Source organism: Calypte anna, chromosome 8 (assembly GCF_003957555.1).
Source record: "Calypte anna isolate BGI_N300 chromosome 8, bCalAnn1_v1.p, whole genome shotgun sequence".
NCBI lineage: Eukaryota > Metazoa > Chordata > Aves > Apodiformes > Trochilidae > Calypte > Calypte anna.
Window position 1 is genome coordinate 25,850,321 of NC_044254.1, and position 26,505 is coordinate 25,876,825.

Genomic DNA, 26,505 nt, shown 5'->3' on the forward strand with positions numbered 1-26,505 from the left:
GTCTGGCAGCAGGTGAAGGATTTAACTGTAACTTGGTAACATGTTTTACACAGGTGGTGGGATTTTGTTTGCAGAGCATGACTCTGCTTCAGGGTCACACATCCCCTCCCTTTCTCCAAGGAGCAGGCTGGAGGACGGGGACAGAGGCAGTATGCACAAACAGACACATATATATGTATACAGACACATGCCTGCACATATATACAGATTTCAAATATGCCCAGAATAAAACAGAGTTGCCTAATGAAATTATTAAATTTTGTCTCCTCTCTAACAGCACTGCCAATCTACCACCAGGCATTCCATCTTTCTTACGGAATTCAGCAAACATTTCAACCCAAACCTAAGACCCATAGCCAAGGTATCACTAACAGTGACATATTATGAAACTTTTATTCCCTTTCCCCCTCCCCTTCTGCCCCAGTAATAACTGTCAGGCAATCCTGGCAATTTCACAAGCACAGCAATGATTCAGCTGGCAGATTTCAGTGGATTATTGTGGCCAATTTGGAAAAACACTCTAATAAGCATTACTTTCCAGAAACCAATATAAATCTGGAAGAGGGGATTATTAAAGCCAGGAAAACTATAACAAAAGACATTAATTGCATTTTTGGAAGGACCTTTTGAATTAAATTATTACCTGCTAGTTTATAAGACAAATCTATAGATAAAAACACTACCGTGACAAGAATTTATTTATATTGGCCATATATATCACAGGAAATTTATATAAAATATCATTTACACACAAATACTATGCTCATTTATGCCATTATGTAAGCAATACATTTTGTTATACCTCTATATGTATATCTTCAGACAATTAGGATTAAGCTATTTACTCTCACATACACACATATGCACACAAGTGAAGTTCAGTAAAACAAAAGATCAAAGGTAGGAAGTGATTGCAATGAATTCTAAGCCATATGTCTGTGCATTTGTAAGTGTATTTTAAGGTTTCTAGACAGCCTTGCAACAGAATGCAGCAGTTTCTTAAACTGTGTCTGTAGGACTTGGAAAGATTTCTTTAACTTGCTTCTCAATTGCTGCTTATTATGTGTAGCATTTAAAGATCACCAGCCTGCTCCCGAGCCTGTTGAAGTACACGAGGAGCTGTCTCTTGAAATCAGTAAATGCTGCATCAGGCCATTAATATATTGAAAGATTAATTACTGCCTCCAACTTTTGTGTCTGTGGGGACTGTGTGAGAAGAACGATGGAACAACCACAAGGCATTTTGGAAGTTCAAACAGTATATGACTCAAGGATTCATCCCGCTGTTGAATAACAGTTTCGAAAACAAAATAATGTATTTTTACAATTATATGATGTAACCTCTGATTTTCTGTTTTGTGAGATTTTTAACTTGTATATGTGTTCTTCACATTTTGTCTGTGGTCTATTTCTATTTATCTTTCCAAGCACATCATGAGTAGCTTTGGAAGTAAAGGGGAGCTTACTTCCTCACTGGATTCAGTGCTCTAGAAGGCTCCAGGAAGGCAGTGAGATGAGCAAATACTTAAATAGCACAGATATATAGCCCACATATGACCAAAACTGGTCACAAAGACTCCATGTGTTTCCACAATTCAGAAAAAAAAAAAAAAGGATTTTACAGGTCATTATTATTAATGAAGAGACACAGAATAAACACAGGAAGCCAAGCTCCAAAATAACTTCTGCATAGGACACTGCTGCTAAAACCCAAAGTGCCAACCAAAGAGGTAATGAGATCAGAAATATCCAAACAAAACACATGCAGGGACTGTGGCTGAGCCACACGACTCCCACACAGCCACCTTCTGCCTTCCTGAAGGGGAAACAGAGCTTGTGTCCTGAACCCAGACACATTCAGCACCTCTCAGCAATCCCAGCCCTGTCTGCCCCATCTCTGGTACTTCCAAGTCTGCATCTTACTGCCACAGGGACAGAGATTCCTTTAAAGGTCTCTAAATGCAAGTGTTCATCATAGTTCCTTTCCTGTTCTCAACCAGCTCCTTCCAAAGAGTGACCATTATAAAAAGGTGAAAAAGGGGTATATGACCTTTCTTCTCACCTTGGCAGCTGACAAGGTCTCCTCACCCCAGCACAGGGTGTTGTTCACTTGCTTATGGTGCTGGGGCCACCTTACAGGCCTACCTTTGATACCATCAGGAGCATGCTGAAGGGGATACAATGAACACATTGGCCTAAGCAGCACTATCAGCTACCCATTTTATTAATTCCTGAATTAATTGGGATATTGCACCGATAGATAATGAATGGTCCTTTATCCACTCATTCTTATGTTAATTTTTGCTTTCTGGATGCTCCAAGACCAAAAATGAAAACACTCACTATGATGTAAAGTTAACATTCTGCACCCACCACGAAACAGAGAAGGACAGATTTACAAAGGAAGAAAAAATAAAGGAGTTGTCTCTCTTTTTTCTCCATGTAGAACTGCACATTGATACATTCAAATAAAACACCCTCTTCCTAGCTCCCACTTTCCCCCCCCCCCAAATGCCTCAAAACCAGCCAGGCTTGAGTTGCCTAATCTGACCAACACTTGACTTTCAATGGCATACAAATGGCTGTAAAAAAAGACTCCAATGTCTTACACTGTTTTGCTCTACATGTTGCAATAATGTGCAAATGCCATGGCATTTACTGAGAAAGCAAAGGTCCTGGATGAATCATGTTGCATCTTTTCCCTAAACCTGAGCTAAAAACTTCAAAGCCTCCCAGGCTGAATCACCAAACTGAATTCCTGTTTTTAGACATGGGGCAAAGCACAGAGAATTTGAAGGTACTGAACACTGGAGCTGTGTGCAGTACAGCAAAGCCAGGGAAAGCCATTCATCCACCTCTGCAGCAGAAGCACTCAACATCTTGTGAGCTGAGGCTTGATTACTAAGCTCCTATCATTCTGGCCTTGGCTCTGCTCCTGCTTGTTTGCGGTCAATGGGAATTTGCCCCTGCTTTCAGCCCAGCTGAAATTTGCCTTTAGGAATTGGCAGAAGCTTCAAATTTGCAGCTGGAAGGCTCCACGCAGGTGCACAAAGGATGGAGAACCTGCCCTGCCTGCAGAGCCCACAGCTGAGGGACACCCTGGGGATGCAGAGGTGCCTCCCCTCCCAGCTTTGTGTGGTCACCAGAGCAGTGTCAGCTGTCACCCCACCTGGGAGCCACTTACATCCGTGCAGTGGCCACTGTACAGCTGCTGCAGCACATCCAGCAGCACAACTGCCTTCTCAGCAGCAAATATTTCTATGGATTTAGCAGAATAATCACTCCCTTTTCTCTCAGCCCTTCCTACCAACCTCTCTTTCCCTAACATAAGGCCAAGAACTTGATAGCAAAGTAATGTGCCTATCATTTCTATAATAACATTATGAAAAATATCATAATTTAGCAGAACCAGACTCAGGTCATGAATAAAGCCACTGTACACTGATAAACATTGTAAAGAACTGGGAATCAGGCTCTCTGTTCTTCATCTTTCCCAATCTAAATTACAATTGGCTGCAATCAGTCCTGGAAATTAGACAGTCCAGCTATGGTTGTTTACTAGTAACTGTATTTAAACTACATGTGCCAGTATTCTAAATTTACCATTTCCTAAGTATTCACTGGTGTCTTTGCACCAAGGGACAGAGAGCTGAAACAATGACAACATTTTCGGTGCAACACTGCAATCAAGAGCACTCAGTTTAATATGCAGGTTTGATAGTTTTGTTTTGTCTGAAGTGGCTATTTTGCACACTGTTTTATTTGCTTGAAATGGTTCCTGGGCAAAGCACCATAGATTTAGAATGATACGCTGCCATGTTTTTAAGGAAAATCTGGTTTTGTTTAGGCTACAATTAGATGCTTTCATAATTTGTCTCTGGCAAACTGAGACTGAAAAATCCAAAGTCAATTTGTTTAGTGCGAACTGAAGTAACATCTGTTGTAGTAAAGAAACTTTTTCAACAGAGGAGCCTTCAGCATAGTAGGACCTAAGAGCTTTTCATCTAGAAATGCTGGGCTGCCACGCAATGCTTAACGCACACCAATTCACAAGGCTACCAGCCCTGTATTGTTTGGAAGGCATGGAGGTAAATCAAATTATCATGACTGACACTAATGATCCCATACTTGCTTGAACATAATACAGGTTATATAGTCTTGCCTTCAGGGATTTTTTTTTTTTTTTAAATATATAATTAGTATAAATGGCTTGCTCCTTCTCTTTTGTTGATTTTACAAAGAAATGCACTCAGGTACAGAGTCTGCCTTTCCCAGGTTAATTAAGTGAGCCAGATCAACCATACCCAGCATGTGAGAAGTCCCCTGGTACTGCCTGGGAAAGACCAGAGTGCAAGAAATGGAGCAGCAAACATAAAATTCCTGTGACTACCCTCTACTGGATGGAGCCAGAGCAGCTGAGCTGTGTCAGTGGATCCTCAAAGCCATGATTTAAAAGGAATCCTTTCATACTGCCTGGGATGGGTTTGGGTTTTCACAGAAGTGGATCCAAATGCAGTTGTCAAAGAGAATTCCTGAGCAATCAGAGTATGCTGTCCTTGCACAAAGCAAGCATTTCTGCTAAGTACAAGTCAAGAATAAAAACAACAGACAAAAACCGAAGGCTATATAATGAGAGAAGACAACCATCAAAGACTTTCCAAAATCCAAATGGTTTCTTTACCTTGCCGTTTTATTTCCCAGCAAAATCAGGCCAGATCCCAGCTGGTAAAAACTGGCAAATTTCCATTAGCCTGTGGGTCATTAACTCTGAAAAAAGGGCAGTTTCAAAACCAGTTCTGTGTATAGTATTAGTTTCTGTCAGCGTTGCTATAAACAATCGAAATTGAAAGTATCTGGGATGACTACAATACCCATTTCTTTCTCCTGCCATTCAGAGATGTATTCCAACACAGATTTTCCTAAAACAATTTACACATATCAGAGGCTATAATCTGACAAACTGGAATACTCAAAACAAGCTTAATCTGCCTTTAAGTTTGCACCACTGGTGTTACACAAAGGTTGTCCTCTGAAACCATTAAGATAAATTCTTAATGAGGTGGGGGTGCTCTCACCTGCTAAAGGGAAAATCTCATTCAAGATGGCTGGTGCAAAACCAAAGAGCAAACAGAGAGCTGGTGTGCTCTGCTCTTCCTGATCAGCAAATGCCTTTGCAAGGAATCTCAGTCCATGCCAAATGTGAGGCAGGAAGGCAGCATTAGCATGCTTGTCATTATCTTCCTTTTCTGATATGTCTATCATGCCCACAGATACCAAAAAATTGACAAACATAAGCCCAGGTATGGATTTGGCAGAGGAGATGACTAGAAAGGAGCTATGAAACCTGCTTTCCCTCTCCCCAGGTTTTGTTTAGCATCCTCTGAATTGGGTCCCATATCTTTGCAGCACCCACATCCCGGTGGGTGCTGCCCTGTACCCCTCCCCAGCCAAACACCAACCCCTCCCTGGTGCTTTGGGACACTCCTCAATCCACACCAAACAAGCTCCATCCAAAACTTGAATTTTACTGCCTGAATTTTGAAAAAATTGGATCAGGAATCTGCAGGTGAAGCTGTTGTGCTCAACAGCCTTTATCCACCCAGTTTCACAGCAGAAACAAAATATCCATATGTCATGGCATAGTCATTTTGGGCACAATGTGGGACGTTAGCATTCACTGGAATCAAAAGCAAAGCTTTCCTTTGTGGTGAGGAGAAACTTTTTGTTCTGTAAAGGTCAAGTCTGGTAGAGGCAAAGCAGAACAAAAGGTATCTTTCTTGGCAAACTGACTGCTCTAGCCAGTCACCCCTGGTTTCATACTTGCCAGCACACGCAGCAAGCACCGGTTTGGGACATGGTCTGAAAGCTTATTCTGGGAGGACTGTGGGACCCAGAGCTCAGGGGATGCTGGGCACCATCTTCTCTACATAGTGATTATCCCCCACTACCTTGTAGCAACATTAGGAGAACAAAATAGACAAATAATACCTTGAGAATGCAGACCTCTGAAGGTGAAAACTATTCCTGTGCCTTGCCTTATGCCTAGCAAAGCAATCACTTCTCACAGAACAGCAGAAACAAGGAATAGGACAGTTTTCATTAAAAATACTCTATAGTGTATCTTTCAGTTTTTCAGACAGTCCTGTTGGTATTATTCATAGAGTTGTGCATCTTCTATGTCCACTACAAAATTATTCCATTCTAAAATACACCTCATTTTTATGAAACTTTCACTGAAAGATTAGTTTTAAATTTTCCTTTGCTTGTTTTTGCCTGATCACCCCCACTTATTCTCTGTTCTCTTCTGAACAATGCCTTCCTTTCCTCGTTCTCCCCAACCCAGCCCTTGTTTAATTCCTTTAATCTTTCCTTAAAAGACCTTCTCTCTGTCTCCTTAATCATTTTTTAATTTCCTATCCTTTAGGTGAGTGCCAAGGATGCTAAAATGAGAAATGGATTCTTGCCACAAAAGAACAGAACTCCTATAACTCTAAAGCAGTTGAAATAATGAGAACTTGCAGGCCATTACCCCATTATGTGAATGGTATTTTTACAGCACTAGAAATGAAGTAATGCAGTTCCAAATATTCATGTTTTAAATGTGCTGTCATTCTAGTGGCCCAGCTACAAGTTGCCTGAGATGGAAGGTTAGGGGTATCACAGACTGCATTTAAGAACATCCACGCATCACAATCCCTTCAACTTTGCTCAGTGTTAAGAAGTCTTTCCTTTGCAAAGCCCTAAATTTGCTGCTTTTCAACAACCACCTGTGAGGAAAGATGATACAGAATCCCTCACCTGGCCCTTCCTATGAGTTTCATTGGGTACTTCCAATACGTCTCCCTCTAAATTCAGCAAAGTCTCTGCAAACCTGCAAGTATTTCTGATTGCCTCCTTTCAAAGTCTGAACAAAACTAGTCAAGGATCATTTCAGATAACACTGGCCATATCATTTCAGCCCAGATTTAAGACATGCACCAGAGAGGGCTTGCCAGTCTGAAGTGGAAAGCATGCTATTTAGCATCTACCTGGCTAAAAGACACTAAGTCAGTGTGCTCTGTGCATCTGATGCACGTGTCTGTCCTCTCTGTGTTTGCTGTCATCTTTTCACTCCTTTGCCTAGAAGACAAAGCACAAACTAGAAATGTTTAATTAGACTAAAAAACTGTAAAAAGTGAACTTCAAGATCACCAGGACCATGCAATTAAAAATGTCATTATGTTTGAGGATATGCAGGGAGATACAAGTCTGTGAATAACTGTGATACTTTAAAATATTTTTACATCATCTGCTTTTTTCTGCTCTCCCCACGTCTTGTTTGAGGAGACAGTGTATTGCATGGAGGCAAGTGGGCAACGTGTCAAACACTAGATGTGGTTTTGTTGAGAGCACCCCACACTGAGTCAGGTCTACTGCTGTTCTGTGAGGGCAAGCAAGAGTCAGAAGGTAGCTCTCTTGCTAGATCCCATCTCCCTGCAGTACTAGAGCCACGTTTTCAGACATCATGACTTGTGCTACTGCAGGAGTAGCCCCTTGGGCCTTGTTTTATGGGGAGACAGCGTGCTTGAGATCTACAGGGAATGGGGTTGAGACTGTTTCTCTTTATAAGGAAAAGCAAAGCAATTCTTACAGTGCCCGTGCAGAAGCAAACAACTGTAGTTGTACCCATTTTGAAAGAAGGGGGGGGGAAATGGGCAGGACTTGTTTCATATGACTTTGAAAGATCCTGACTAACAAGTCATGGGGTTGGTACACCTTTCTCAGAGGCACGGACACATCAAGGTGCTCTGTGCCTCTGGGTGTACTGCAGGGATTACTGCAAGGTGACATGATACCTGGGATTGAAGAGGCTCTGCTCAGGTGACCCCAGTGGCCCTACCAGTTTTGCCTTGTGTTTTCCTCTTTGTAAAACCCCATCTTCCTCGCTCTGTGGCTGAAACAGAGGGAAATTGTAGCAACATGGACACAGCAGATTAGTTTTACAAGGTTCCCACCAGTCTGACATTCATCAGCTCTCTAATCTAATGGTAACACAATCCCCTTTACAAGGACATGTTGAAGCAGCATGGTTACAGGGCCTGAGGTTCAACTGACACCCAGGTCCTGCATTCTCCCAGCTGCTGATTGACTCAGGTTGTTTCTGACATTCCCAGAGCCTGGCAGCCCTCCCTGCAAGGGTTAAAGGAAAGTTGTAAGCAACGATTTGAAAACACTTGGAAGAATCTCCCTGAATCAAAACCATTTCAGAAAAGGCTCTCTGCCAGGCAATAAAATATTTTTGATGGACTCTTATTTTATCATTACCCATGTAAGAAAAATGTATTGCAAGAATCCCAACACAATTCAGGGAAGTAATCATTTGCAGATTTAGTAGGCATTCTCAATTGGCATAAATGAAAGATTTATTGTAGGGATGATGAAACAAAGAGCAGTTGTGCAAACTTTACTGAGCTGGATTATGAGAACATGCTTTTTCCATTTCCCACTTTTAAATGCCTTGGATGCAGTTTCAAAAGAAAGATCAAGATCAATTATTTAACACTGCAGCTACGCTGTACCTGAGTGTAGGATCTCTTCACACATATGTTATCTGTACACAGCAATAAAAAAAGGAGATTGAAGGAAGACACTGCTATGGACAAAAATAGCAGACTTTGAAGTAAAACTCACATTGTTCCTTGAGCCCAGGGATGGAAATAGAAAAGCCAGGCAGTGACAAATGTCTGTGATACAAATGCACAGCCATTTAAAATAAAGCCCCTCTTTGGACTTACCAAACACAGAAAATGCAGGTGTCCTTGAGACAGAATACTCTGTAGTGGCCATATTTTCTTGGAAAGCCACTGTAAAGCTGAATAAGATCACTGTCTTGCATACCCTTACTCATGCTCTGAAGAAGAAGGCACTTTTTGACCTGCAAAAGTGCACAGTTTCTCACCAACTTTAAGAAACAGGTGGAAGACAAAACACCTGGAGAAGGAGGCCTTTTTCTTGCCTTTTCTTCCATGCTCTCAGTGTGTGACTTCTGACACTTTGTGGCTGAGCCATTTGGGGCTCAGGTACCTGGGTGTAAATTCAGGGTTTCTTTCCAATTACATCCCTGTACACAGGAACAGAAAGCTGCAGAGTTCCAGATACAGCTGGAACGTGGGCACCAGAGTTTTCACTGCACAGAGAATGTCACAGGCAGGCAGATCCTTGAAAGAACTTTGAGTTTCCCAGCAGAAGGAGCCATTAAAGATACAAAATAACATTACAGATGTGTTGCACTTCTGGCCTCACTACCTTACTGTGATTATTCACTCTCACTGTGCTCCAGAGAAATTGATTTCATTTTACTTGTGAGGAAATGGATATCTAAGACTAAAATTTCCAGAAGTGCTCATGAAATTTCAGTAATTCAGTTATACACTGTCTGGTTTGAGAGAAAGGACCTCTCCTTCAGTAGTGGCCTATTACTGTAAAGCAACTTCAAAATAAAGCTATCCAAAAGGAGGGTCTGCTTGTGAAAATCTTGCTCAATGTGAGTTGTCAGATGCCAAAAGGTCAAGTTTTGATATATTTAGTTTAAACAGTGCATTATTTTTTTACTAGGCCCACTGGACAACTTGCTTAACAAGTGATTGAAGGTTTCAGAATCTGGCCCACTGTGAAGCTGGAGCTGACATAAACACCCTGAGCTGTGGAATGAGGGGTTTTTATTTCTCATCCGATTGTTAAAGGCTGACTGGTGCTGGTTTGCCCCGAAGTAACAAACAAATGCATCACATTTAGAATTGAGATCCAACTGCATAAATGACTGTATAAAGTTTTTTATGTGCACTAAATTCCTCTCTCTCCCCTGAGACTATACTATACAGCCTCTGTGCTGCCTGCAAATGCAGATTAACATTTTTATTAAATGACATATGTTTCACTAATAGAGAGTATTAAAATGTATTGGCCTTATAAGAAACATTAATGAGGATATCGTTGGCACAGTTTTTAAACAATATTTAATTTTACTGCTTTTTAATTTGACCTCTTCTGCCAGGTGATTCAACCTATGCTTCCTTCTTGAGGTTAATCACCATTCACACAATCACTCAGAGTTCAGAACAATTCCATGCCATTTTTAATAATCCCCACAGAACACATATATAGAAATAAAATAAAGCCAAGCACTTAACCTCAAGAACACAGCCACTAAGACTTTGTTAAAAAATTTTAGGAACTTTCAAGCTCTCCACCTTCTAAATGGCAAGATTAAGAATATTCAGATGCAAAAGTTTTTACAAATGAAAATTCAGGGGGGGAAAAGTCTTTCACTGCTCATAGGTATTAGGTAACTGCAGACTGTCTTCAAATCACTGAATGCAACCCTCTTTCCCAGATCTCCTGGAGACAAGTCACCCTGCTAAAATTTATGCAGAATTATAGTTTAAGGACCTGACTGCTGGAAACATTTTTAAAGTAATCTTGAGGTGTATTAAGACATTCCTATAGTAAGCAGGTAGTTCACAGTTATATTTACTGCTCTGTAAACCTTATGAGTAGAATTGGGAATGCATCAGACTAGTTGAGGCTGTATCACTTTATCTTTACTCCTCAGCAGATTCATATAGTGAAACTGATGGATGGATTCATTCCCAGACAGGATGCATAGTGAGAAAGAAAACCTGTCACACTTTTGTTACATGGGAAATGGTGAACTACAGAAATCCTTAGGAGTTACTGGAAAGCCAGTGCTTAGAGGCTAAAAAGCCTTTCCCTTTTTGCATCTTCAGATGTGATTATTTGATAGAATTCATTGATCTGCATAGCAAAGAAAGTGATCTTGTGATGCAGCTGGAATGAATTGGGAGTTAAGAGGCTGCTTGCAAGATACCTTCAAAAGGTGATGCCCCATGAGAGGTTTATGGGTCTGTGCTGAGTCTGGGGTTTGAATAAATCTACATATGGAGTATCATCCAGAGCCAGGCTACAGCAGAGATGGAAATAATTCCAAGTGTCTCAAAATGAGAAAGAATCACTCCTTACTGAGTTTTGTGGCACAAGAGGATCAAGATAAAAACATGGTATCAAGATGTCATTTTTGTGTGCAAACTGGGCAAAGGGAAGCAAAAGGAGCCTAGCAGAAAGTTTCCAAAAAGACCTGGGAGACATGTCTACAAGTTTGTCTTGCAGCCAGACAGCTTAAGTCACAACTAATAAATTTCACTTTTTAAAGCTGGGCAGACTTTAGCCTATATTATTTGACAAAGAACATGAATGACTTTGCTCAGTGTGGAGAGGTTCTGATAAAACTCTCTCTTCCACGTGCCACAACAGTGCCAAGCAGAACAGACACTGTGGAGAACCATTTCTAACACAAAAACATTTCCTCCCTTTAAGATGTTCTCTGTAATCAGACCATTCTCAGCTATTCTTCAAAAGCTCAGTGTTTTAGGATTCTGAAAAACATCTGCTGCTTTGTAAGGAGGATGATCATTTGCCTTCTACTCAAAAGTCACAGTTGGAATTGTGGTAAAAAAAATATGTATTTTGGTAGCCAAATGAAAACACTGAAAAATGAAGAGAAGAGAAATAAGCCCCAAATGAGCTGAAATATAACTGTTTGGGGGACTGCACTAACAAAACAATAAAAATTAATACATCAGATGGAGAGAGCTTTTAAATAACCAAAAAACCAAGCATCTTTATTTAACACTATTTCATTCTGAAATGGAAAGTTAAAAAAAGATGGCTTAAAATACAGAATTTTGTTTTCCACACTGAAGGAGACTCAGACTCAGTAATGGTTTTCTTCTCAAAGTTCTGTTTTACAATAAGACCACTACTGGTTTGAAAAAAACTGGCATGGAATGGAACACCTAGAAACTTTTTAATGTGGAATATGGAAATGAATATCCATCCTTTAGTCACAAGTCTATCTGTTCCCTAAAGCATGTTCTGCTTAGTCCTATCACCTTCAGTAGATACTAAGTATTATTAGTGGAAATTATCCAACACTGCAAGAACCATATTAGTGGTAATTAATTGTTTTATCTTCTAGATCAATGAGTTTCATGGGGTGAGTACCCACTGTGTTGTAGCAATATTACTGTTACTATCCCACTTTGCTTCTTCCTTAAAAAAAGGAATGAACAGCAATATCTACAGTGACCATCTCTGTATAAATATGGAAGGAAAACTTGAGGATAAGTTTTAATCAGGTCCCAAAGTACATAATAATAAAAATAAACCCTTGTGATATTAAATACTCTTGTAGAAAAAAAACCCTAAGAAGATAATTTTAAAGCATGCATTTGGAAGCCCTCTCCATTCTATACCTCTATCAGATTCCGTAACTCTTCAATGTCCTATGTAACATTTTTAAGGCACTTAACTGAAGCTGAAAGCCATTCTGGGTATGGCAGCAGCAGTTGGAATTCATGCCAGCCAGACCTAACTCATATCAGACTGCTGGAAAGTAAGAAAAAAGGCAGCCAGCTATGAGTATAAGCCCATGTGGTCCAGCATCTTACACCTTCTTCTGTCAACCTAATAAAGCAGAGGCAGCTCACAGAATGTCCTGAAGGTCAGCAATCCCAGTGCCACATTGGGAAACTGACAATCCCTTGAGGAGAGCAGTGTCAGCACATCCTTTGGCAGCTCAGCTCACGCAGGTCCCAAGTCCCCAAAGGTCTCGTGCCATTGTGTCTCACCACTGCACCAAGAACTTCAGATTTGCATTTCTGTCTCACTGCACTGAAACCTGGGACAATCCCACAGAATCCCAGAACGTCTTTGATTGGAAGAGACGTTCCAGATCATCCAGTCCAACCTTTGACCAACACTGCAAGATCACCATGTCCCTGAGGATCAGCTCCACATGCTAGTTAAATCCCTCCAGGGATGGTGACTCCACCACTGCCCTGGGCAGACTATGCCATGTTTGACAACCTTTTCAGTGAAAAGATATTTCCTAATATCAAGCCTCAACCTCCCCTGATCCCACGCACAGGGGAATCCTGGCCCAATAATTTTGTCAGCATTTGCTCTGCAATGTCTTCTAGTTTGGAGCTCTCCTGTGGACAGACAAGTTCAAACTCACCAGCTGCTGTTGGGGATGAGCTGACCCAGTGCCAAGCTGAAAGCCATTTGCCAGCCTGCCCTCCAGTGCTGGTGGATGCCTCATCCCATTGGCACAGTCCTGTGATCTGCAAGGTTTTTTGTAAACAAACAAACACCATATTTCCACAAAACCACTAAATTGCTGCTTGATCCTCTAATCAGCGTTTTTAATGCTGCAGTTCTTGACAGTATTGGGCAATGCCATCAGAGACCTAATAAAAAGACAGATCTCTGGTGAGGCAGCTTTGATAGAATGGATGCTTCCTACTGTTGACTTCAAAGGAAAAGAAAGTGGGGCTATTATTACTGGTTTTGAAGCACTCCTTTGCTACCAGTGCATGACACCCTCCATTCCAAAAGCTGAAAATACTTTCCAGACTTCCACAACGTTCCTTGGAGAAAGGCATGGAAACTTATTGTTTAGGTGAAGAAACTCAAAAGCATCTAAGCTGGTGCACACAGACCTATTTTCCCTGTAGATGCAGGATTTTCTCTTTGACTCATCTGTAGGTGCAGCCTGTAGAGATCTCATTACTCACCATGCACTGCTAGACCCATGCTCCCCACTGACCACAGACAGCATAATACTTGCTATCTACTGAGAACAGAGATTCCACACTGGTTTCCTTGGCAGCAGATGCAGTAATACTAATCTGCTCAACAGGCCCCTTTCTCCTGGAACTGCATAACCAGCTTGCTGCCCATCAAGTGTTAGAAAAATAGCAGAGCCTTCTGATGAAAGTTTTCACAGGGTTATGAGATGGCAAAGCACCTGCGTCAGGGTACAGTAAAAATAGCAAGAAGTTCAGCAAGCCTGCTATCTTTTGAGTAATCTGCACAAATATTTGTTTCACAGGTAAATTGCAAATGGTTTGTTTGTGTGATGGAGTGATTTGAACATGTGATCTGCCCTGGAATGCTGGAATTGCCTAAAGATGCCTTTAGGCAAGTTACTTATCTTCTCCTGTCTCAGTTTCCCCATGTTTAATGCAGTACCCATGCTGTCACTCTTGGGGATTCAAAAGAACTGACTGCCAACAGCACAAGTGCTGAATTTCACTGGGTACAATACAGCACCCAAATCATTGCACCAAGAACAGTCTCAGTTTGTGTATGGTGCATATATGTAAGAAAATACTATTCTGCTGAGGCATTTGTTTCTTTGAATTGCATGCAGTAGAGAAGCTAGCAATGGCTGTTAGCACTGTCCAGCTCAGTGTGATAAGTTAAATATATTTTTTACCATGAGGGTGGTGAAACACTGGCCCAGGTTGCACGGAGAGGTGGTAGAAGCCCCATGCCTGGAAACATTCAAGGTCAGGTTGGACAGAGCTCTGCTTGAAGATGTCCCTGCTCACTGCAGGGGGTTGGGCTGGATGACCTATAAAGGTCCCTTCCAACTCAAACCATGCTATGATTCTATATTTACCTTTGATCATGTCTGTGGAGACCTGCAACTTAGATTCCCTGGGCACATATTCATGCAGTGATGGAAACTCTTATTTTCTACTTTTTATGAAGCTGCAAGAGTACAAGAGGATGAACTGACAAGCCAAGTATGGATCTGTCCAAACCAGACATTTCTAAGCAACTAAATGAGCAGGTCCATATTTACATTTGCAACCAGAGGCTTAAACTGAGGATGTAATATCTGAACAACAGCAGGGTTCTACCCACCAAAGTACTGAAAGAACTTGAAGACAGCAAAAGATGCAGCTATGAGAAATTCTTTTCTTTTTTTTTTAAATAAAAACCATTTAAGCTTCCTAATTTTTGCTGTCTCAGACAATCAAAATTCCAATTGTCTGGGACCTCAAATCTAGAAAAGCATGAAATTAATCTTCAGAAGTTAAAGTCTTAAAGGCATTGCATCATTATTTTTGTTGGATATATTTTTGATTATAATGCAGATGAACCCCAAATTTAATAAAACTAAAATAACATGAGTTAAGTATGAAACATAACAGGATATTGCAAAGAGATTAGATAGCTTCCTTTAGACTACTTGCAGAGCTCAAAGAGAAATCAAACTGAGGGACACAATGACAAAAAGGCCCCACTTAATTAGAATATTTAACAGAATATGAAAACAGAACACTCATAGTACCAGTTTTGGCACTGAAACACAGAGAGCAGAATATGGACCCGAAACATCAGTAGTTCTCTACACCAGATAATGTTTTGCCTGTCGATTGTCTGCAGTAAAGAAAGAAGCAGGCAGCTAAATTTAAACCAGCTGTAATGATGAGAGTGTTACAGTTGGACTGAAGGAAGCTTACCTCATGAAAGTATTGTGGAAACTGCTGTTGGAAAGATAATAAAAGGATTAACTACAGTTTTAGTGAACCATTTACTTTTCAATCAAAATGTCTCATGTATTTCCTGTTCTCAAGTAGCTTGAATTCCAAAATTCCTTTGTCTATTACAGTACATAGTAGCAAAGCCTGTCATAAGAAATTAATAATTTTACATGGAAAAGTACTTTCATGTATGAGGGCAGGGAGCTGCTCACTGTTAGCTTCTCCTGAGCAGTTCAATACCTAGGCAGCCAGCAATCCTACAGAGAGGAGCAGAACCAAGGGCTCAAAGAGAAAGTACAATGGGTAATTGTGAACAGCGAAAGAAAATCTCCACTACAAATACCAAGAGATGTAAAGTTACTTTAAGAGGGCTACAGCAAAAATGAAAAAAAATCTCAGACCTCTATAGACACAGAATGAATTGCCTTCTTAATTTGCAGGAATAACAGCACAATTATTACCACATCAAAAGAAAAGCCATCATTTAAAATGACATGACATCACCTCACAATGAAACACTGCACAGCAACCCTTGTTTAAAGTGGAATGGAATTTGCTGGGCAAATAATCCCCACTTGATATTAATAACTTTAAGGAGCCCTGTTCCAGCTTTGGATCTTGCCCCTGCTGGATCAAGGTCTTTCCAGAGCAGAAAACTAAATTTACAAAGAAGACATATTTTTCATGTGCTCACTTGGATCCAGCTTTACTCCACGCAGGATTCCAGGTTGTGACACAGACACCTCTGCTGACAGTGAAAGGGTTTTATTCTGGGAACAGAAGAGTTAACTGCAAGTTAACCCTACCTTAAAGCTCCTAATTCTGATTGGGCCATTCCATGTATGGGAATATCTACGATATCTGCTCAAATAAAACAAATCTTTATGTACTTACATGCCAAGGCATGTGCCATGAAGGCCAGCTGCAATATCAGATGCAAGGGTTTTTCCTATTCACAATGTTAAACCTTGAGATGTTATCAAAAGCTGGTGCTTCAATACAGATGAACATAATTGAAAAGAGGAGATTTTTAGCATTTGTTGAGATATGACATGATTTAAAGTCCTGGTTTCATCCAGTTTCCCATAGGAATGGGAATGTAACATTAGAAATCTGCTATACAATACCTGTCAAACACACATCTTGCAGAGAAAAGTTCCCTCGCCCATGGAGTCTACTGAATCTTTCAGCATCATAGGAAAGTTAATAAGGGTTTCACATTTTAAGTATTTCATTTTAAAAGTGTAAAATAAAGTCAGGAGAAGACTAATCTCATTCCAGATGATAAAAACAGTACAAACAAAAACTAGGAGAAAATAAAATCTCTAAGCATGCTTTCATAGCTTGCTTACACTTTTGTTTGGAACGAGGTGACTAATTTGCATTATCCTTGATGATTTATGACCCCCCAAAAAAGATATTCATAGGAAGTTCCTCTGTATTTTTTACAAATTGTGATTGAGCTACTTCTGGAACTGAAGAAATCTGTTCTTTCTCTCAAAGAAAAAGAAACAGGTAGGTCTTAAGGATGTTCCCATTTTATCTTGGACAACTTGATGATGCTCTCTAAATATCTGCATTGTTTCCAATATGACTTTAGGGAATACTCACTGAACAGTGCAGACATTGAGATAAAGTTTTTCATTTACCCAATGGAAGGAAAATAATAATCAGGATAGCCATTTTCAGAGACTTTTTTTTTCCCTGGAAAACATTTGAATATTGTTGTTTTCTTTACTCTCCTTTCCATAACCATTGCAGGCCAGCAAACATTTCATTGAATGATGAAAAAAAGTAAGTTCCATTGAAAGCTACATCTTGCCCTTGAAAAGTTTGCCTTGCTCTGACTTCCTTACGAGCATTTTCCATTCTAGCATTCTCTGACCAAAACAATGAAATAGATCTCTAGTCTAAAATTCTGCCTATCAAACCACAACCTGCTGCCATAACCACTCCTCTGCCCGTGTCTGTGTGTGCGTGCAGGCACACACGTGCTCATGTGGGTATTACAAATAAGACTTTCCAAATTTCATGGCCCAATTTGGAAGCTTATGTCAAACTTGTTTTGCTTCATCTGTTTCAGTCAGGGACTTATATCATTGTTGTTTCAAACATGTGGAAAGCTTAATGGAAGTCATTAACTTTTATTTTAGTTTGGTCATATTGTCATCATGGTGGGCTGATGCAGAGATGGTGTTATTCCCAAGATCCTCTTTTTGGAACACTGGTGTTGTTTACATCTTCTTGATCAGAAGAGAACAATGGTTTTTTACTTATTCTTAAAGCTCTGTTTCACAAATTAAAAAAGCCCCTGAAACCTTTGAAAATGTAATTAAAGATATTCCTTTTATTCTTTTAACTGTTTAAAATCCTTAACAAGTTTCTTATTTTCTAAATTACCAGTTGAAACTTTTGCTCTCACAACTCTACGGGTTATTGTTCAGCTGAAGGAATGAAAAGAATTTCATTAGATGTGTTTTATGTTTCTTGATTAAAAATGTCACCCGAGGCTCAGTGACTTGTTTTACGTTAAAGGACTGCTGTGTGCTTTGATCATCACTTTATTAATGCTTTAATGAATATTAAAAAAAATAAAGCACTGTATTAAAAGTTAAGCTCTCATATAAGGAAACTGAATCCCTTTTCCAAGAAGCACAGTTTTTCTTACTCAAACATTTCCTTTTAGATTAAGGTTTTCTCCAATTCCCCTTTAGCCTGCTGCAGACTAAGTTACAGGAAAGCACAACAATTATGTTGGAATAAGACTGAAGAGAGAGCAAGAAAGAGAACAGAGCAGTATGTTTCTATTCAAACAAATATATTCCAGACTTACCATGCACTTGTTTGGTTTTTCTCCAGAATGAACCCTCATATGAATTAGCAGTTTGTAGCGAGCATTGAAGGGTTTATACCGCCGGACACAGCCTGCCCAAAAGCAAGTGAAGTCCTCTCCTTTCCGCTGGTCAATGTGAGTCTTTTCTATGTGTCTGACCAGTTCATCTTGTTGGTCATAAGTGGCACTGCAGTCAATCCACCTACAGACCTGTTTGCCATTGCTGAGGTCCTGCTCGTCCCCGTCGCTGGGCTGAAGGGACTTGGGAGACATCGAGGCGTGTGAGTGCGGCAGTGTCCCTTGGGTCTGGTTTAGCTGCTGGTGCAGGTGGTAAGGGGGAGGCAGCCCCTGGTGATGCCGGAAAAGATCAGCTGTGGAGGAGTAGTCGTCAGCTGGTTCTTGTTTTAAGAAACTCACCTTCTGGGTGCTGTGCGAGGTGTTTTGGTGAGGAATGCTACTACCATTCATCATGAGGCTGAGGCTGCCATTCTCCTCAACTTGCTGCATTTGTATCTGTTCGCAGTCACCTCTGTCACATTCAGCAGAAATAGGTACAAGGCATGCTGGAGGGGAGGGAATACTGCAAGGGTTTCCAGGCTGAGAGCAAGACTGTGGCCGAGAGGATTTTTGAGCACTGTGATGACTGATCTCAACAGGATGAGAGGAAATGCCAGCTGAATTAGTTCGCAGTCCATTCACACAGGTGACCAGTGACGTCTGTGATGTGCGGATGATAGCTGTAATATCAATTCCTTCAGCTGAAGATGGCACAACAGAGATGCATCTCTTCTTCAGGTTGCTTGTTTGTAGCCTGGCCGAGTGCTGAGGGGTGCCAAGTGACAAAGGACCCAGGGAGGAGCTATGTTCATTATTAAACAAGTAGGATGAAAGTGAATTTGTGAAGCTATTATTCATTAGGTCTATTTCAGGATGCAGGCTACCAGAGGCTCTCAGCTCCATCCCCTCTGTAATCCTCCTATGTGTGGAAGCCTCAGACAGAACCTTATAATCACTCGGGCATTCTTGTTTAATGTGCTGAGCCGGGTGACTTCCATTCAGGCATGGAGCAGCAGAATCTACCGAGTCTTGAAACCTGGGTGACCTGTAATACAGTTTTCATTAAGCATCACTTAACTACCACAGGATTCACGATTGTTTTTTTGCACAAGCCACAACATTCGTTAAGCCCTGGAGAATGGAAGCACTTGCTCATTGCTGAATGTTGCCTGTCTAATGCAGCAATTACTCCAAAAAAATCTGCAATGCTTCCTTTACAACCCCTTGTACAGGCAGCATCGTTTTACACAGGATTAATTTTACACAGTGGGTTACGCACAGAACAGACAATCTCCCCTCTGCTGCTACGGGCAGTTCATCAATCACAATCTAGGTTTTCAATGCATAATAGATTGGGCAAAACAATAGCTGAGACTGAAGTTTGAGAGCTTTGGGCATTTTTGAATTATTCAAATATCGGCATTTTCCTCAGAGCATACTGGGAAAATGCCTTGGCATTCTTGTTCACACTAATCAAAAAAGGCTAGCTGAGCTTTGCTTACATGGCAGGGGGATGCTGTCCTCTGCTAGATTATAAAAAGAGGAAGGTCAGTTGGGGGAAAAAGGAATACAAAGAAAGAACAGCTTGCTTTTAACCAGTGGTCTAGAGTTGATGAGAGATGAGCTGAGTATTTGCTTCTAAGAGGTCTACAAAAGGTAACTAAGAGAGGTTCACAACCAGTATATTTAAACTGGCTGGCTGTGTATTCCCATTTTTCCTATTAAAGTCCACATGGGTCTGCAAATAAAAAGAAGATTGTTCTGCAGAAGTGATTTTTAATCTTTTGTCATGTGTGCTGAATCCAATCACTCAGGAAGCAGAACCTTGGGGAAGGCCACATAGACATTTCAGAAAAACACTGCACTTAGGAAACGTTTCTTCCTAATGCTTTCTTCCAGTTAGCAACTGGTTTATGCCTTAAAATATAACATTTTATCTCAGCTATAAATATCTATTGTGGATGACCCAACTGTGTGTTCTTTCTTAGGACCAGTGGGTGTTCCTTACATGCCCCCTAAACATGGGAGGGTTTAACCTGTGGCTTCATCATGTGCCAGTGATGCAGTGATGTGCCAGACTGAGAAGAGGAAACAGCAGTGCAGGAAAGTGGTACCTGAGCTAATAGACCCTCCAGACAGATGTCATGGCTCTTATGCTGACATGTTCCACTTAAATGAATTTTATGTTTTTTTGATGCTAGCACCTCAAAAGCTCAAGAAAACCTGGCCATTTGGCAACTTGTGTGTGACACTGCAGCAAAGACAAATCTGACACATTTTAAACCATGAAACACATGTGCATAAGGTATTTTGGATATATACATACATGAAGCTGATCAATCAGCTGTATTTATTTTACAATTTAGATTATTTTATCACTATTTTATCTATTAATCCAGCTAACATTAAGATGGGAAGCTGGGAACACTTCTGATACTTCCTTGGTAACCCCTGTCAAAGAACTATCAATTAGGAAAACAACAACAACAAAACTTTTTAAAAGGAATTCCTTCCCATGAAATGAAGGTTGTCAAAACTGACACCTGTCTAAGGCATGCAGCTGGCAACACCACGTTCACTAGTGACATGTTTCTAAGTTTGCAGGTTAGACAGTTTGCAGCCAGTAGGACTTGCTATAAAAAAACCTTTAAGGGCATGAGAGAAGTGAAATCCCTCACCATTCATTGCTATAGAACAATCAGATTGTGCATTTGCCACCAGAAATTTAAAAAGAGCACATTTAAAATTTTTAGAGGTTTCCATAAGTCATTAGTTATAATTTCTCCCTGTAGGTTTGCACAGTTGGTCTCAGAGTAAACTTAAAGCACCTGGTTTTGCAGATGGTAAATTTTAAAGAAAAAAAAATATAAAGCCAACAGTATTCATACATTATTTTTTAACATTTACAAAACCATATGTCTGTAAAATATATGGCATAAGCATACATAAAAACCTTTTCTTGCACATGTTTGGGAAACCTTGCTCTGCTTTGCTTGTAGCTTCATTGCTTAGTAGAAATCGTGCTGTGAAAGGTTTTGCATCATACCATGCCAGGCACAATATTTCCTATGACTTAGCTTCTGCTGTACATGAACTCTTCTAAATAATTCAGTTTTACCATATTTTAGTGGTCCCCAAAGCCTCAGGCTAAAGAAAACACAACAGTTTTCTCTACATCATATAAAGCTAACCCAAGCCTTACATTTCAGCCTGTGATAATTGGTGTCATATTATGAAGCTTTATATAAAATTCCCATCTTGCCAGAAATCCATGTTAGGAGTTCAAGCTGGAGTCAGTGGCTAGTACCTGCAGAAGATGGACACAAATATCCCTGTCCTGAGGAAGATGAGGCTGCCAAGAATAGCCTGCAGTTCCAGCACAAGATCTTAAGAGTCACAACTGTATTGCTGTGATGCTGTAGTGCAGAATATGAGACATACAGAAGGAGTTTTAAACCAAAAGGCAAACTGGAATACCTTATTTCATAAGCAAATGAGATGAAGGTACTGAAGCCATGCTTCCCACCACCATGGCTGTGTCTTATCCATGCTCTGCCTACACAATGATAAGCACAGGCTACTGGTGCCGATCAGAAACCAATCCTTTCTGGGACTTGCAGTTTTCTCTGCACCATTGTGTATTTAAATGCACTGTATACTTGGGTTAGTTAACTGTTGGGAGTCTGGTGTTATTTCAGTTTTCTGATGTTTGAGTGTTGAGGCACTTAATGTCAAGGATGCATTAATGCAAACTTTGGTCCTGGCATTAAAATTATGTTTCCATTGCTGTTTTCAGGAGCATCCCATTGGTTTCACCAAGTCCTGGGGGTTGGGTAGGGGAAAACAGGGAGTAAGAGTAAAACTAATGCAGGAGAGAAACAAGGTGTCTAGCATCCAACTTGCTGAGTGGCTTCTCTTATTCCCATTGACTATTTCTTCCTGCAATGGCATCTTGCTGTTACAGCCAGGGATCAGATTCCAGGCCTGGTCCGTGCAGGCCGTAAGGATTTCACAATCTCTGGACAGTAGCCAAATACAGCACATATGAAACAAACAGCCAAGAGGAGAAGGAGAGGGACAAAGGACAGCAGGACAATGCAGAGCCCACTCTGTGGACACATGGATCAGTATGAGACACTCCGAGAGTCTTCCAGATAAGCAGCTGTGGAAGGGAGTAGGATCATCAGGAGAATATAGCCCATAAACCTCTCTTCACAGGGAGCATCCATGTACCAGGGATGGACACCCTGAGGCAACAGAACTGCTGCCTAAGCAGATGAAAGCTGAGTGTGAGTGAGGCCTTTGCACAGAACAGCAGCCTCTCAGAGGCCAAGGCAGTGTTTCCAGAGACTCCCTTATGGGGTAATTGGAGCCAGAACACAAGGCCAGTAGCACCATGCCAGAAGTGCTGCAGTTCTCAGCTGCCCTTAGAGGAAAAAATGACAGCATCTGCAAACTCCAGATTCTTTACCAAACATACATGCCTGCAATTGCCACATTAAAAGTGCAATCAGTGATAAGTGGCAGTTTTAAGAAGCTGGAGGAGATTGTTCTGCTGCACATCCTGGGAGCCTTTGCAACACTTTCTGACTGCTCTGATGTCTTCCCTGAGTTATATACACTGAGCACTGAGCAGAGGGTGGTTGGGTTTGCTGTGTCTGATAATGGTTTTTTTTGACAAAAGACCAGCAGTAGCTGTGTGCTGACTCCAGTTGTGGTAAGGAAGGTATTAAGACTTTTCCAGTCCCACACACATTGTATTCACAGATAGTGTGTAGCAGCAATTACGTTGCACAACTTAAAAGCTATTAGCTGAATGGGGAAAAGGGGCCAGGAAGATGAGGGGTGGGATCATGATTCTTGGATGAAGGCAGTCATCCCTGGAATACAGTTGCCACAAGAAAGTGATTCAGGGAGAAGCTGAAGGGGATAAAAGTCTCACTACACAGAGGAAAAAAAGGACAAAGTCAATCATAACCTCAAACCCCGAGGGAGATTTTGGATTACTAGGGGAGGTGCTCTCTGGTTTGTTTGGGTTTTCCTTGGATGTTCCATATCCTAGAAACAAAGATCAACCAGAGAGATTACTGGAATTTGTATCTTAATTTATGCCTGTACTGGTGACTAGAGCTGACCAGCACAACCTAACAGACTTTGCCCAGACTTCTGTGTGCTCCAATATCTATTCCTCTCATCTATTTTCTAGTAAAGGCTGAAATCTGAGGAAGCAGGGAGCATCTTTGACTTCAGTGGAACCTGATGGGCATTCATCCCCACCTCTGTTATAGTCTCATTTTCAGGTCTTAAGGGAAAGCATATATTTTCTGTTACATGCTTGTGAAGAACCTTTATCAGCACAAACACCATGAACAGAAATCATCCCAAGTGCTGTCCACCTTCTTTCACACGCCAAGATGTTGTCTTTGTACCAAGTATCTTGTGAGTAGCACTATGATAAAACTAAGACTCTGTGCTTGTGAGGTTCAAAGAGCAAGGATGGGCATTGGGTTTACCTCGTAAATCCCATGCAGACAAAAGTAGTATTAGCCAGGGGCACATAGAAGAGAGCATGACCAGTGAGACACATGAATAACCCATCAAGGAATGGAGTGGTCCTTCAAGATGTTCTCCAAACTGTTGCTTAGAAGAAGAAGAGTCTCAAGGCTTTAGACCATGCTACAAAGCAAAGGGAACCAGGCCTATCACCTGCTGCTTTCTCATGTTATTCACCAGACAATCCTTTATGTTGTCCTGGGAATCCTCTTCCAAATGGGGACTGGAAGGGGTTCATATTTCTGAGGGTGGGTACTGTGATGCCCGGTATGCAAGTATCTGTCATTTCCTCATTATACATTTTACAAAAAGGTTCAAAGAGATCTAAGCAGACTACTCTCTTCCTCCTTTTGTTTGCTCCTGCCCTAATTATCTTTGTTTCGTAATTGTCCTCACTGACAGAATAAAAAAGATTAACTGCCAGTCCCACATCGAGCCATAAAGAAACGAGAAGGGAGAAGGCTTACATCCCTCTTCAACAGCATCTACAAATACTTGTAGCAATAGTAGAATATTTTAAATGAGGCATGGAAATTATTTGCCCTTTTCAAATAAATAAACAAGCAAGCAAGCCAAAAGCTCTTTCCAATTGCTTGCCATGTTGCAGCCCCTCCTCCTCCTGAAAACACAGATGTTCTTGCCCCACCAGTTAAGGGATAATGTATAATAAAGTCAGAAACAGTCAGATTTCCAAGACTAAGTTATAGGCTGTATTTCCTTATGCTGTGACTATGGACATTTGGGCTTGATAGTTCCAGGCACAGAGTGCCAATTATTCCAAGTATCTAAGATAAAGGCTGCAACTTTATTGAGGCTTTTCTTTTCTACAGCTCTTCAAAAGGTCAAGATTACTCCGTATTATATTCCCTGCCAAAAAACAGTGTAATTAAAATCAATGGACAGATTTTAATTTGTAGCAGGCTTCTATTCACAATAGATGCCTGTTTAGGGTACTTGTTTAAAATCTGGTAATGTTAAATTTGTAACAACAACAAAAAAATAATGGAGTTCTGTGTTTTCATATAATTAATTTATAGCAAATGTTCAGATAGAGATTTTGTTCATAGCATATCCAACTGCAGGGTATAGATCAAAACCAGAGACCAAATTTTCACATTACATCCCTAAAAGCAAATACCAAGGATGTGGCTGTATGGGAATACTGAAAATACTCCACTAAAGGAAATGCTGTAGAAATAAAAGTGGCACTGGCTTCCTGTAGGTTTATGGTGATATGCCAAGATGCCATATGGGAGACATTGGTTTGGGAGTAAGTATCATCCCTGCCTTCCAGGCTGCAACTGGGAAAAAACATGGCATTGGGGTGAAGGTACAGAGGAGGCAAATCTGACCCTACTTAAGCCCTTGTCAAAACTCTTGTTGACTTTTCAGCATGGAAAGAGTCCCCACAGAGAAGCTGTGTTTAAACTGCAATGCACTGGCTGCTTATCCAGTGACTCCTCCTGGCACTGCCTTGGACACTTGTCTGTGCACACATACACAGCCCTGCAGCATGAACCTGCAGATGAGCAGTGCTGTTAAATCACCATCCCAAGGACTTCCAGAATTAAGTCAAAGCCAAAAACAGTCTTCCAAATGTAGCACCCGCAGCTGCCACGGGGAAATAATTCCAACAAAGAAGCATTCCAAAAGACCAAGGTATATCAACCAGTAAAACTTGTAGTGATACCTTATATCTGAGTGTGTCAAATTCAGCTGGCCAACATGAAGCAGCCTCTCACAGGACAGTGGGTGGTCTCGCATAAGTGGGTTTCCTGTGTGGATGAACAGACCTTGTCTGCAGACAGGTACAGAGCTACTTGTCATCTCCATGTCCATCATGTTCTTCTTCTCAGAGATCAAATTACAATGATTGTAGCCACCGTTCACTGTCCAAAGAAGAAAAAAAAAATATCATAAGCCTTTGATAAAGGAAACTCTCTGCTAATTTGCACCTTCTGTCCACTTATCTTGGAACTTGTGTAAAATTCTTGTAAATGACATGGCAGGGGAAATGAAGGTTTTCACAAGGAAGCAAAAAACTAATTGCAAAGGAATTTGGATCTGTGAATTATGTCTGTTTGCTTCTCTTTTTAAGTTTTTTTTTGTATTTTACACTTCATAATCTAAGTGAAAAAACTTCAGCTCAATAACTTGCCGTCCTTCTGTGTATTTTTATGGTAGAGTCTTGCCTGGGTTGGCTTTTGGAGAGGGATGTTTCAGAGTCCCTTTTTTTTCAGGGAGAGGAACTCTCTGAAAACAGTGACGTAAGTCAAGTTTTTGTTTGCAGACAATTATCTCTGATTTTGACTTTAGAAGGACATGTTTCTACTTTACTGTCAGGTCAGCAGTGTGAAAAAATGAACTAATTTTTTTTCAATGTATACATTTAACTGTATTTTCCAAGTAAGCTATTATTATAAATGTTAATGCTAATAATAAAATATTCTTCTCTGGTGAGTATTAAATTTTACCAGACTTGGAAAAACAGACTAGAGCTACAGCAATATTCTTCAGAAATATATATATATAAGCACAGATTGTGATCTAGCTAAAAAGAGTGTATAAAAGAGGAACTGAGAACTTGGATACCATCAGTCAAACACTAAGAATTACATTTATATTTAAAGCATATTAGTTTGGCATTCTGCCTCTAGTGAACTAATC

The 26,505-nt window shown here is 40.6% G+C and overlaps 1 protein-coding gene across 1 annotated transcript in view; it reads right to left on the minus strand.

The window, feature by feature from the left end:
• Positions 1-26,505, minus strand: part of GLIS1 (GLIS family zinc finger 1) — a 184,632-nt gene that overhangs the window by 76,796 nt on the left and 81,331 nt on the right. The window contains exons 2-3 of the mRNA XM_008502546.2: positions 25,529-25,727; positions 18,229-19,330 (exon numbers count right to left, since the gene is read on the minus strand). Of these exons, the coding sequence (XP_008500768.2) occupies positions 18,229-19,330; positions 25,529-25,727 (1,301 nt within the window). The remainder of the gene's footprint in view (positions 1-18,228; positions 19,331-25,528; positions 25,728-26,505) is intronic.